The sequence below is a fragment of the Pecten maximus genome, chromosome 15 (assembly GCF_902652985.1).
Source record: "Pecten maximus chromosome 15, xPecMax1.1, whole genome shotgun sequence".
NCBI lineage: Eukaryota > Metazoa > Mollusca > Bivalvia > Pectinida > Pectinidae > Pecten > Pecten maximus.
Window position 1 is genome coordinate 13,486,043 of NC_047029.1, and position 13,693 is coordinate 13,499,735.

The 13,693-nt window shown below is 32.7% G+C and overlaps 1 protein-coding gene across 1 annotated transcript in view; it reads right to left on the reverse strand.

Annotated features, from left to right (window-relative positions):
• Positions 1–13,693, reverse strand: part of LOC117343199 (dynein heavy chain domain-containing protein 1-like) — a 28,663-nt gene that overhangs the window by 13,278 nt on the left and 1,692 nt on the right. The window contains exons 2-16 of the mRNA XM_033905535.1: positions 13,482–13,671; positions 12,380–12,469; positions 11,816–11,903; positions 8,361–8,462; positions 7,732–7,890; positions 7,271–7,361; positions 6,321–6,397; positions 5,746–5,850; positions 5,266–5,415; positions 4,958–5,127; positions 4,109–4,219; positions 3,929–3,976; positions 3,594–3,677; positions 3,108–3,197; positions 2,342–2,422 (exon numbers count right to left, since the gene is read on the reverse strand). Coding sequence (XP_033761426.1) covers positions 2,342–2,422; positions 3,108–3,197; positions 3,594–3,677; positions 3,929–3,976; positions 4,109–4,219; positions 4,958–5,127; positions 5,266–5,415; positions 5,746–5,850; positions 6,321–6,397; positions 7,271–7,361; positions 7,732–7,890; positions 8,361–8,462; positions 11,816–11,903; positions 12,380–12,469; positions 13,482–13,633 — 1,598 coding nt within the window. The 5' untranslated portion in view covers positions 13,634–13,671. The remainder of the gene's footprint in view (positions 1–2,341; positions 2,423–3,107; positions 3,198–3,593; positions 3,678–3,928; positions 3,977–4,108; positions 4,220–4,957; positions 5,128–5,265; positions 5,416–5,745; positions 5,851–6,320; positions 6,398–7,270; positions 7,362–7,731; positions 7,891–8,360; positions 8,463–11,815; positions 11,904–12,379; positions 12,470–13,481; positions 13,672–13,693) is intronic.

The following is a 13,693-nucleotide window of genomic DNA, read 5'->3' on the forward strand; positions in this document are numbered from 1 at the left end:
CTGTGTAACTCGTACAACAAAACACAAGTTTATACTCTGGTGTAACTCGTACAACAAAACACTAGTTTATACTCTAGTGTAACTCGTACAACAAAACACAAGTTTATACTCTAGTGTAACTCGTACAACAAAACACAAGTTTATACTCTAGTGTAACTCGTACAACAAAACACTAGTTTATACTCTCGTGTAACTCGTACAACAAAACACTAGTTTATACTCTCGTGTAACTCGTACAACAAAACACAAGTTTATACTCTCGTGTAACTCGTACAACAAAACACCAGTTTAAACTCTAGTGTAACTCGTACAACAAAACACAAGTTTATACTCTAGTGTAACTCGTACAACAAAAACTAGTTTATACTCTCGTGTAACTCGTACAACAAAACACAAGTTTATACTCTAGTGTAACTCGTACAACAAAACACCAGTTTATACTCTAGTGTAACTTGTACAACAAAACACTAGTTTATACTCTAGTGTAACTCGTACAACAAAACACTAGTTTATACTCTAGTGTAACTCGTACAACAAAACACAAGTTTATACTCTAGTGTAACTCGTACAACAAAACACTAGTTTATACTCTCGTGTAATTTGTACAACAAAACACAAGTTTATACTCTCGTGTAACTCGTACAACAAAACACAAGTCAGGGGCGTAGCTAGAGGTTCAGACATGTGCAAGCCCAGGCGAGGGGTCGGAAAATGGTTTTAAGGAATTGATCAGCCCCTGGAAATGATTTTCGGTAATGCTTGATAGTACTAAACTTGTGTTATTAAAATCAAAATAATAGGTCCGTTTTCTACCTGTATGAAAACTTAATAATTATGCGTTGATGTTTGATCCGTTTCTATTCCATTTACAAGTATCAAAATCTCACATTATTATAAGCATTTAGACTAAGATGTCTGTCTCCCCTTTTTTATAATAGTATGAGCCTATGAGGCGCCGTTTTTATATTTATTCCCTATTTTTACATATGCATAATTTATTTATAGATATCCAAAGGTCGAATTTAAGTAAAATTATTTCAACATATGATATCCAAAAATATTTATTTTTGCATATAAAAAATCGTTTTGTGTGTATGCGAAATTCAAATTATGCATATGTAAAAATCGAATTTTTGAATACATACAGCAAAAATAGGGATTCACATTTTTCACACATATAAAATTCGAATCATGCATAGCATAGCCTATGTGAAAATAATGAATAAATATAAAAACGGCGCCTCATATAATTGGGCATAAAAAGATAGAAAAATACAGTGTACGAATCGTTGTCTTCATGAAGACTACCTTGATGGGAATCCATATTTCTCTATATCGTAGATTGTACATTTCCTCTGGGTTGGGATTTTGGGACCATTCTTCTAAATAAGGTGTGAGTGTCATTATAATTTGAGAGGTGACACTTTTAGATGTCGATTTAACATTTTCGACAATTTCTTCTGTCGGGCTTTGACTTTGCATGTCTTTCGGTTTAGGTTTGAAGAAGCTATCTAGATATATATCGTTGATTGTGCTTTCTTCATATTTACGCACCAAACAACTAAACACCGGAAACCCCTAGATTTATAATAATAAACGGATACGACTTCAGGTTTCCATTTCCGGACTTCGAAAAACAGCATGGCTATCTGCGTATTTCATTATCATTAATTTTAATTAATCTACGTTTAGATTTTTTTGTGATTCTACATTCAAGACCTTGACGGGTCGACAATACATATTAGATATATTAACTTTACAAGACCATGGCTTATTAATAATTCATACTAGGATTTTTTATGTGCAAGCCCGGGCTTTTTTTTATATAGCAAGCTACGCCCCTGCAAGTTTATACTCTCGTGTAACTCGTACAATCAAACACCAGTTTATACTCGCGTGTTACTCCTATAACAAAACACTAGTTTATACTCTCGTGTAACTCGTACAACAAAACACAAGTTTATACTCGCATGTTACTCGTATAACAAAACACTAGTTTATACTCTCGTGTAACTCGTACAGGCGAAGCTTGGTATTAATATACGGTAATCCATTTCGTATTCTGTCATATTTTCTTAAATTTATCTTAATTTGCATGTTCTACTTTATAAATTTATTTATGAAAACTTAAATTTTATGAAAATTGAAATGAGCAGATCTTTATGCACAAGCTATAATTGTCACAGATGAAAATACTGTACATCAAATTCTTCAAAAGATTGAAGTCGCAAAGGCTTTTAAAGTATTCATAAGCTTGTTACTACATCTTAAGCATTGAAATCTTCAATATTGGGGCATTTAATAATAATATGACACCGGTAAAGATACGGTGACAACCTACCCTGTCTCACTCCTTGCCTTACGTAGGTTCTCTGCCCTGTTCTCTTTCTTCACCCTCTGCATGTGTAGCGAGTCCTTTGAGCTAAAATTAACAGAATATTATTTTCATTTTCATTTTTGTCAACCATGACGAGAGCTAAATCGATATATATTCAGATTAGTCAAGCTGAGTCCATGCAACAGTACGGCGTAAAAGGGAACTTAAACTTAGTCTATAAGGCCAAAAGAAATATTATTGGTTTGGCGTAACCCGCCCAACCCAGAAAAAGCACGCAGGCTTAAAAAAGATTATTGTGGAAAATAAAACATTGTTTTTTAACAATTTGACCGTCCCGGATATTTATGTCCGGAAGTTGCTGTGCAGGTTTGAAATTATGTCTCCCAAACCCAAACAAGGTTAGCTTGGTGTGTGTTTCTTTTAATTAAGAACACAAAATAAATAATGATTTCCATATTCTGGTTTGTTTTTTTGTGTTAAAGGTTTAAAATCTGTTTTCAGAACTGAATGAAAACTAATTTCAGCCCTACCTACCCATATGTAAGACCCCCTGGTCGGGTTACAGCAAACCAAGATATTTCTAAGGGTCGGCCTAACATAATCATTGATCTAGGCTTTGTCCAAGATAATGTTTTGTCAACAACATACAACAATGAACAACATATAGAGACTTTCTACAATCTGGAACTGTGTCAATTGGCAAAATTATCACTATACAATAATTTTTTCGTTCTTTTTTATCTCTTTTTTTCTTCCATCTTGTACTTACAACACTGTCTTTTTCTTCACCTGGTCCTCACAGTATTTGAGTTTTTTGAAGGATTCCTCGGCTGTCACATCCATCACCATTTTACAGTACCTATGTGATGATAAAATCAACTTTATACTAAACACTACCATCTCTGGCACAGAGTGGAGGTACATGTAGTTATTTAGGAATTATCTGATGTAACAATGTATATTCAATAGAATGCATTTATCAAATATATTCAATTTGTCTCAAAACAACATTTTTACCACTATCTTGACTGCTTGACATTCACATTTGTTCTATACTGTACTTTTATATACCTGATAAATATTTTTGAAATAATCATCTCCTAAAGTAAGGGTACCTAAGGACAGTTATTTTGTTTCAGTTACAAAGCTACATGTAAACATACATAGCCATTGTCTTACATACAGATTACCTATTCCAACAAAAGAAGAAGAAAATTTGTGAATAATGGAGATTTGATCATCAGATCTGCCTTACCTGAAAAATTTCTCCAGGAATTTTTCTGCTTGTATATTCTTGTAATTGACATAATTCTCAAAATCAGCCAGCTGGTAAGTTTTACTGAAAATAGATGAGAAAGACATAATAGAAAAATTATATACAGAAAACCGGAAAACTTTAAAAAAAAAAAAAGTGTCTTCTAATCATAAGCCATTACTCATTAGCCTTTTACATCAGCCTAAGAAAATATGTCAGGAAATTTTGACACAACTTCCCCCCCCCCCCCCCTCAAAAAAAAAAATCAAGATGCTGCAGTTTTATTTTATAGACTTTGTATCAGCATATGTATCAGACTATATTGTGTTACTTACTCAACATCGAATGGCAAAAACTTGACCGTGATCAGCTCCTTCAGTAACCTAAAAGACAAACGTATTTACATATAAAAGCAGTCTAAACTTCAATCAACATGTTGTTACTCGGATAAAACAGGATTGAAGCTATTTTTACTTATCTTATGCCAGTTTTGCTGTGTATTTTTGTAACAGTACCTTGAGACCTGGAGTATTGCAGCACCGAAGGCTGGCACGGCCGGTAACAGGTTAGCTGTCAGGTTGTCCTGTCGTCTCAGGAAGTCAAGATATCGTTTGTTGTATCGCCATCTATACAAACAAAACAATATTCAGTACTGCTGGCAACTATAACGCTCACTGATGATTAAAGAGTTTTACAAAAAGTTCATGTTAATAAAAATGTTCCTTTTCCTAATGGGCTCAAAGTGGCTCCTTTTTCAGTGGCGATGGCGCCTTTAAATTCACAATTGCCGGCCAGTTATTGACCTATAAGGCGTCTACATGGCCACTAAAAAATTGTGTAAATCTGTGATTCGGTTAATCTTTCAAAGATTACATTCAATGCTAAAATAATGTTCAAATTCAAAAAAAGTCTAAAGAACTAAAAGAGTTATTTTTTTCAAATTTATGACAACTAGGCAAGGCAACTAACTTTTCCAATTGGGGCCTAGATTTTATGACTCGGTAGTCAAATAGGCCACCTGGTAAAAATATCTACTTTGAGCCCTGCCAAAGAAAATATTTAGGATACCAAAAGCCAAGTGGATGTGCATGTTGAATTTTGGATTTGACTCAAAATTGACTTCACTGAATGTATAATTGTTAACATTCTTATCATGATGAGTATTTGCAGAAAGGTTCATAAATATTAAACAATTCCTTTTTGAGGTATCGCATTGAAACCTGTCAGTGAATTAAAACACCATCAACAAAGTGTCAGAGATTCTGGAACAACCATAACCTAGCTGAGCCTATAAAGCTTGCACTTTTATGGAGTTGCTTCTATATAACTTGATATTTTAATAAGCATGTGTTTAAAGGACTTACTTGCAGAACATTTTCCTGATGAGGAACTGTTTGAAGAAAGGGATTGATGACACCGCTGTCCATAACACAGCCTCCCGCTGCCACTCTGCCAAACTGAGACTTTCACTCGGCTGGTCGGGATATACGTGTAATACACCGAACGTGGAAAACACATAGTGTTCTGAGTCGGCCTGTAATATAAACACAGTATTTGTGTACATTGTATCAAGCCAATGCTGACTTCCATTGTCAATACAAAAAAAAACCCAAGTCATCAAAAAGCTATATTCAATATTAACAATATGACTAGCGCTTTGAGGCATACATACCTTGTTCTTGGCGACAGAGCGCAAGTCGTATGGCCGATAGTGTCGATTCTCCACCTTGTTGAAGTAGATGGACTGAATTTTGCCAATATGGTGAAGTTTGGCAAAGTATTCTACAGCTTCTCTTCCGGTCATGTCAATCACTTTCTCCTCCTGGTCAATAACAAAAGATACACTTATTCTGTCTTAGCTAAATTAGGTGTTTTCTGTACACAGTCTTTATCTTATAATAGCTAAGTCGTCTTTGTTACGTTGTATGTTGGGAGTTTAGGGTCTGGATACAGAAACACAACTCATCACGGCGTGCCATGTGCTATTTATTGCGAGACCCCCAAAATATGTGACGTAATACAAAAGTACACAACATTCGTAAATATGATTAACATAACCGTCTTTATACATGAAAACTGTGAGTTATAACTGAACTTTATTTTCTATACCTGTATACTGGAAAGTCTTAACTGAGATATAATGTTTCAATACCTGTATGCGAGGAGTCTTGCTGTCTTTTTGACTTCCAGATAGTGAGGAGACGGAACTGCGCGGAGTCTGTCTGTTGGTCATGGAAACTTGCAAATCAGGCTTGGTCTGTAACACAACAACACAAGTTACTTCAAATCACATATTGTGTCTTCTTTCTAAGCTAGCAATTGACTTGGAATTTAACTATAATTAACATATGACAATAATATGGAACCTATTCATGACCATTTTATAGTGCCGTCAAAATTTCATAACTGGACACAGCATGACACTCCATCCAGACACATTATACTGATAGCGAGCTAATCGGTCCCTACAAGCAGATAATGCTCTCCTGAACACCAGGAGATTGAATAGATTCGATTATATGACATATCAAAATTGGGATGTCATAAACAATAGAAAAATGGACAAAGAATATGAAGCTCATGTTCAGATCATGATAGTTGAAAGATAACAATATTTAATGGCACTTTAGGTTGATGGCACTAAAATAAGTATCAATATTTGATAACAAAGTCCAATCATAACAATGTACATAATCATATTAATTTTGTATGAATTTTAGATTGTACCTGATCTGGTGGGTCAATGATATCAGTAGCAAGGGCAGTGGTGACTGTTCCAAAATGGTGACTCCAAATTGATTCTCCTATCAAACAAGCAATGTTAGATTACATTGATATTTATATACAAAGATACATGGTGGTTCATGTGACACAAAAGAGTCATTTAATCAAGAAACAAACTGTAAATGTGGTTATATTTCCGCGGGTTAATTTTGCGACTTCAGGATGTAAATTTTACATGTTGGGTTACTTACGCAGACAAATGATTTCCCCACACTACACATATATTAGCTAATATTATCGTAAGGGATTAAACTTTGCTATATTAGCGGTCATTACACATAGCCTAAAAATAAATACCCATCGATCATTCATATACATTTTTATATTGAAATATACTAAAGTGCTTACTGCGTAAGATTTACAAGGTATGATTGTCAAAATTTAATACAGCGAACTTGGTCTCACTGGGACAACAGTGAACTAATCTCAGTGAAATTGAACAACCATATGGTATATGTATTTACTGCTTAGAATCAATTCATCTATACAAACAAGCATCAAATAAATACAAGAGAATTCAGTATACTGTAAACATGGCAATTTACGCGAGGAGGAAATTTACACTAATTACGCAGTGTCCTTTATATCACAAAAATTTTCCCCATGTGTCTTATTTTGTAATAAATTTGCGTAATCTCGAACTACAAACAAAGGTGGATTGATCGCGAAAATGATCCCCACGCATATAGTTTACATATTATCGAAATCGCCAAAAAATACAGCCCCCCCCCCCCCCCCCCCCGCAAAATAATCACGTTTACGGTAGTACATTTGCACAAAATAATCCAATTTATTCTCCAGTATTACCATCATCTGCCCCTAAAGTCCACAATTACATATGAATTTTTATTCTTGTTCAATGACACTTCTAAAACCATTTTAAAAAGACGTACTTGCGGCCATTTCCATGGCAACCCCAGCTATAGAGCTCCTCAGATCACCAATGGTTAAAGGTTTGGCAAACAACATGGGCTCATCTTCTCGCTGTAACAACACATAAGAAATATATTGTCAGATACCACAATACTAACCATTGTCATGAAATATCATAATAGTAACTATTGAACTAATATGTCACATAATTTGGGGTTTTCATAATATTTACACAAACAGCATGAAGAATGTTGGCAGATGCCATGTCATTTTTTTAATTCTCTCACTCAAACTTATTCGTGACCCGGATCATTACATAATAATGTATAAACAAAGGAAACAAATTTAATCTTATCCGGAATTATTGTCGATTGGCTTACCTCCCTTTCCAAGGTATTATCTCAACATCACCCATTATAGGGTTTTACATTTAACAACTGTCTTATAATGAAGGACCTAAGTCTGATGCAGCATTACCTACCGGTAGAACAGGAGCATACGGGTTGGTATTGTCTGGTAGAAGCATCCCATGGCGAGGTGTGTGGGAGGACTTTTGGGGTGATACAGAGCTCAGTTTTATCACTGGTGCACCGTAGTTGTTCGACGGTCTGGTCCCATAATGATTCACTTTGCCCACCTCCTAAAAATGGAGATATAAACGAAGTGACTTACGACTGTTGACAACCAGGAAATGTTTACGAACAGGTGTCAGTCACAAAATGTGTTTCCTATCAAATAATTTCTAATTTTTCATGTTAACAACAAACAAGATTTAAAACATTGAACTTAAATGTGATAATTTGTACATTTTTACGGATGATAATTTTTGATAAAATTACAATCTCGTGTGAATTTTTCATGCCTTTCTATTAAATGATGTTTTACCCTTTGTTCCTAGTTAATTAACTGTCGTATCAAGAAGAGCATTTTTGAAGAGCAGTGTCAAAATTAACACATCAAAAAAGTATAAGATAGTATTACACAGACACATTGAGAAGTCATAGTATGATATTGTGTTGCTGTTTTTTTTCTCTCTTTTTTTTTTCAACAATGATAAAGTTAAGTTAAAATCCTTGAAATACAGTTTAACTGTTGTGGTAACACCCTTACCTTTGGGAAGACCTTACACAGGGACTCAGAGATTTGTAAATCAAACAGCCTCTCCTTATGGAGGGTCACGTGGTGTAATACTCTCTCTATGTAGTGGACAATCTGTAAAGTACACAAGTGTAAAGATGTTTAAACACAAAGATGTTTACTGATAAGTGTATAAACACAAAGATGTTTATTGATAAGTGTTAAAACACAAAGATGTGTATTGATAAGTGTTTAAACACAAAGATGTGTATTGATAAGTGTTTAAACACAAAGATGTTTACTGATAAGTGTATAAACACAAAGATGTTTATTGATAAATGTATAAACACAAAGATGTTTATTGATAAGTGTATAAACACAAAGATGTTTATTGATAAGTGTTAAAACACAAAGATGTTTACTGATAAGTGTATAAACACAAAGATGTTTATCAATAAATGTATAAACACAAAGATGTTTATTGATAAGTGTATAAACACAAAGATGTTTACTGATAAGTGTATAAACACAAAGATGTTAATTGATAAGTGTTAAAACACAAAGATGTGTATTGATAAGTGTTTAAACACAAAGATGTTTACTGATAAGTGTATAAACACAAAGATGTTAATTGATAAGTGTATAAACACAAAGATGTTTACTGATAAGTGTATAAACACAAAGATGTTTATTGATAAGTGTATAAACACAAAGATGTTTACTGATAAGTGTATAAACACAAAGATGTTAATTGATAAGTGTATAAACACAAAGATGTTTATTGATAAGTGTATAAACACAAAGATGTTTACTGATAAGTGTATAAACACAAAGATGTTAATTGATAAGTGTATAAACACAAAGATGTTTATTGATAAGTGTATAAACACAAAGATGTTTACTGATAAGTGTATAAACACAAAGATGTTTACTGATAAGTGTATAAACACAAAGATGTTTATTGATAAGTGTTAAAACACAAAGATGTTTATTGATAAGTGTATAAACACAAAGATGTTTATTGATAAGTGTATAAACACAAAGATGTTAATTGATAAGTGTATAAACACAAAGATGTTTATTGATAAGTGTATAAACACAAAGATGTTTACTGATAAGTGTATAAACACAAAGATGTTTACTGATAAGTGTATAAACACAAAGATGTTTATTGATAAGTGTTAAAACACAAAGATGTTTATTGATAAGTGTATAAACACAAAGATGTTTACTGATAAGTGTATAAACACAAAGATGTTTATTGATAAGTGTTAAAACACAAAGATGTTTACTGATAAATGTTTAAACACAAAGATGTTTACTGATAAGTGTATAAACACAAAGATGTTTATTGATAAGTGTTAAAACACAAAGATGTTCACTGATAAGTGTTTAAACACAAAGATGTTTACTGATAAGTGTATAAACACAAAGATGTTTATTGATAAGTGTTAAAACACAAAGATGTTTACTGATAAATGTTTAAACACAAAGATGTTTACTGATAAGTGTATAAACACAAAGATGTTTATTGATAAGTGTTAAAACACAAAGATGTTCACTGATAAGTGTATAAACACAAAGATGTTTACTGATAAGTGTATAAACACAAAGATGTTTATTGATAAGTGTTAAAACACAAAGATGTTTATTGATAAGTGTTTAAACACAAAGATGTTTACTGATAAGTGTATAAACACAAAGATGTTTATTGATAAGTGTTAAAACACAAAGATGTTTACTGATAAGTGTATAAACACAAAGATGTTTATTGATAAATGTATAAACACAAAGATGTTTATTGATAAGTGTATAAACACAAAGATGTTTATTGATAAGTGTTAAAACACAAAGATGTTTACTGATAAGTGTATAAACACAAAGATGTTTATTGATAAGTGTATAAACACAAAGATGTTTATTGATAAGTGTATAAACACAAAGATGTTTATCAATAAATGTATAAACACAAAGATGTTTATTGATAAGTGTATAAACACAAAGATGTTTACTGATAAGTGTTTAAACACAAAGATGTTTACTGATAAGTGTATAAACACAAAGATGTTTATTGATAAGTGTTAAAACACAAAGATGTTTATTGATAAGTGTATAAACACAAAGATGTTTATTGATAAGTGTATAAACACAAAGATGTTTATTGATAAGTGTTAAAACACAAAGATGTTTATTGATAAGTGTATAAACACAAAGATGTTTATTGATAAGTGTATAAACACAAAGATGTTTATTGATAAGTGTTAAAACACAAAGATGTTTACTGATAAGTGTATAAACACAAAGATGTTTACTGATAAGTGTATAAACACAAAGATGTTTATTGATAAGTGTTAAAACACAAAGATGTTTATTGATAAGTGTTTAAACACAAAGATGTTTACTGATAAGTGTATAAACACAAAGATGTTTATTGATAAGTGTATAAACACAAAGATGTTTATTGATAAGTGTTTAAACACAAAGATGTTTACTGATAAGTGTTAAAACACAAAGATGTTTATTGATAAGTGTTAAAACACAAAGATGTTTATTGATAAGTGTTTAAACACAAAGATGTTTACTGATAAGTGTATAAACACAAAGATGTTTATTGATAAATGTATAAACACAAAGATGTTTATTGATTAGTGTATAAACACAAAGATGTTTATTGATTAGTGTATAAACACAAAGATGTTTATTGATAAGTGTATAAACACAAAGATGTTTATTGATAAGTGTATAAACACAAAGATGTTTATTGATAAATGTATAAACACAAAGATGTTTATTGGTAAGTGTTAAAACACAAAAATAATTATTGATAAATGTATAAACACAATGTTTAAAGTACATGTATACATTAATGTGGTATGCTGAACAGATTTGGTAATTGACATCCTATCATAAGCTGAATAAATGTCAATATTTTTTAATGCATGTAAAAATTAAAATCACACATACTTCCTTAATGTCACTTAAACTTAACAACAAAACATAAAATAAAACCTTGGTTAGATTCCATATATTCTTTACTATACAGCTTCTATTGATGAGGGTCATTTGAAAATTATTCATAAATTCTTCATCCTGTTATATATTTCATCTTATATTGATATATTGTCTATATGTAAAAACAGTATCCTGTCACTGATAAAACGTTTATCCTTTTCTTGGTAAGAACTTTTATCTTAATGTCTTTGGGGATTTCTGTGTCCTGTCATCAGTAGAGATCATGTCCTAATATTGGCAAATTAAGACCTTTTCCTTATACCTTGTACCCTTTCCTTCATTATTTTCATGCAAATTTAAGTTTTTCAGGATTCCTTTATTTTTAGTACTTATCATCCAATTTTGATATGTATTTTTTATTTCACTAGTTGACACCAGCAAATCATATGTTCTAGAAGTATAATCTTTAGGATAATGATACTGGAGTCATTCTTAGAGTTTAGAGAGTATATTGTAGTATGCTGAGGGACACCTACCTCTGGTTTGATCTCGGGGAAGTCTAAGGATTCCTTCAACGGCTCCAATAAACATAGCACTTCATGAAGGAACACCCAGGCAGACCGGCTGTAATTAGTAAACAAAATTACATAAGTATATAGTGTAACTGACATAAGTAATTACATATATGTATATTTTACAAGAAAAATACATAAAGCAAAAAAGTTACTAAAAGAAGTTAGAATATACATGCATCTTTCTTTTTGGGTAATATTTATCGGCCATACTATATCTGTTCATACAAGATAAGGATCTGTTGAGCAACATTTGGTACAGTGGTTTGTTCACAAGGCATGTAACTTGTGCAGATGTCTAACCAACTCAGAATATAACAACTCTTGGTCAGAACCATCTCAGGATCATTTCAGGCAAGTTTGAGCTGAGTCCCACAGGTGGAACTTGAGAAGAAATTTGAAATGTGTTTTTCAAGATGGCGACTATGGGGGATATGCAGCCATCTTGGATTTCTAACTATGCTAGGTATATTAGAATTATTATAATTATTACTGGATTACATCAGTCTATATCTAAACTAAACTAACCTGTCCTGTTGGAGAGCTGTTATAAAGACAGCAATCAGTTCTTTCTTCAGTGTCCTCACATCTTCCTCAAGATTATCTCCTCTTTTTAATCTACAAAGATAAATTAAGTTACATGGAGCAAATAGTCAACAGTGTTCTACACTACATGTGATACACTTTTTACCGCCTTATGAGGTGCAAACTAAGATTTATCAAACAATTTGTACAATCTTCATAGTAAATATAATATAATATCAATAGCTAGTTTTTATTTGAAACTGGAAAGATGTAAAATCTTAATGGATTGACTTAAGTACTTAACATAAAATTACCAATGATGGCCACAGTTATACCTTATATAAGATGAAAATCAAACTTTATTCAGCTAACATTATCTTTATTTACAATTGACTTAAATGGTTCCGAATTGACAGGATTTCTGTTGATAATTGCCATATAAAAAAAAATATAAGAAATTTGACTGGTTAGTAGTGGGACAAATTGATCTGTGGGACAAGGAAAAATCTATAACTGAAAACACTGACTAGATTGTGGTATGTTACCATTGCAGGAATAAGATACCTCATTTAACAGGTATATGTGCATCTGAATGATTTTAATTGATCACATGACAACAACAAAAAAAACATCATATTTCCCTTGTTCTCCACCTCTCTAAAAATTGACAAAGAATCAAGCCACACAGGTTCCAAATGAAGATTTTTCACTATTTGTGTGTAAAAGTTCAAGGAGAAGTAGTGTGCAGCCAGCCGGGATCGAACCCGTGACCCTCAGCTTACTGGTCTGCCGCTCTACCGACTGAGCTAAAGGGAAATTCCCCCTAGCCGGAAGCTAGAAGGCGACCATACAACTATGTACAGTATTTACAATTAAAACCTGGCCTGCTACATATGTAACAATTCATTACTTACTATGACAAGTTTGATTTTACTTTACTTACTTTGAAATTCTGTAGATTTTCAAGAATAAGGAAAGAGGAGATAAATGTTTAAACCAGAATATATAGATTCCACCACACACAACCCTATCTCATATGGGGGGAATAAATGTTGAAGTGACGATGGTCCAATGCATTTCATTGTTGGTAGGATGCTTGTCTTACCTTTGGCGGACCTCCTGGGCCCACAGTGCAGCCCTGTGACGAGGAGAGGGGGCTGGGGAAGCCTGTGATGGAGCCACCAGGCTGGTCTGACCATCCCGCAGCAGTGGCAGACTAGATGTCTGCTCTGGAGATTGTTCCAGCTTGGCAGCCATGGTCAACGTATATCACCGGTCAGAAGGCATCTCCCTACCTGTTAAACATAAAGTTACTCA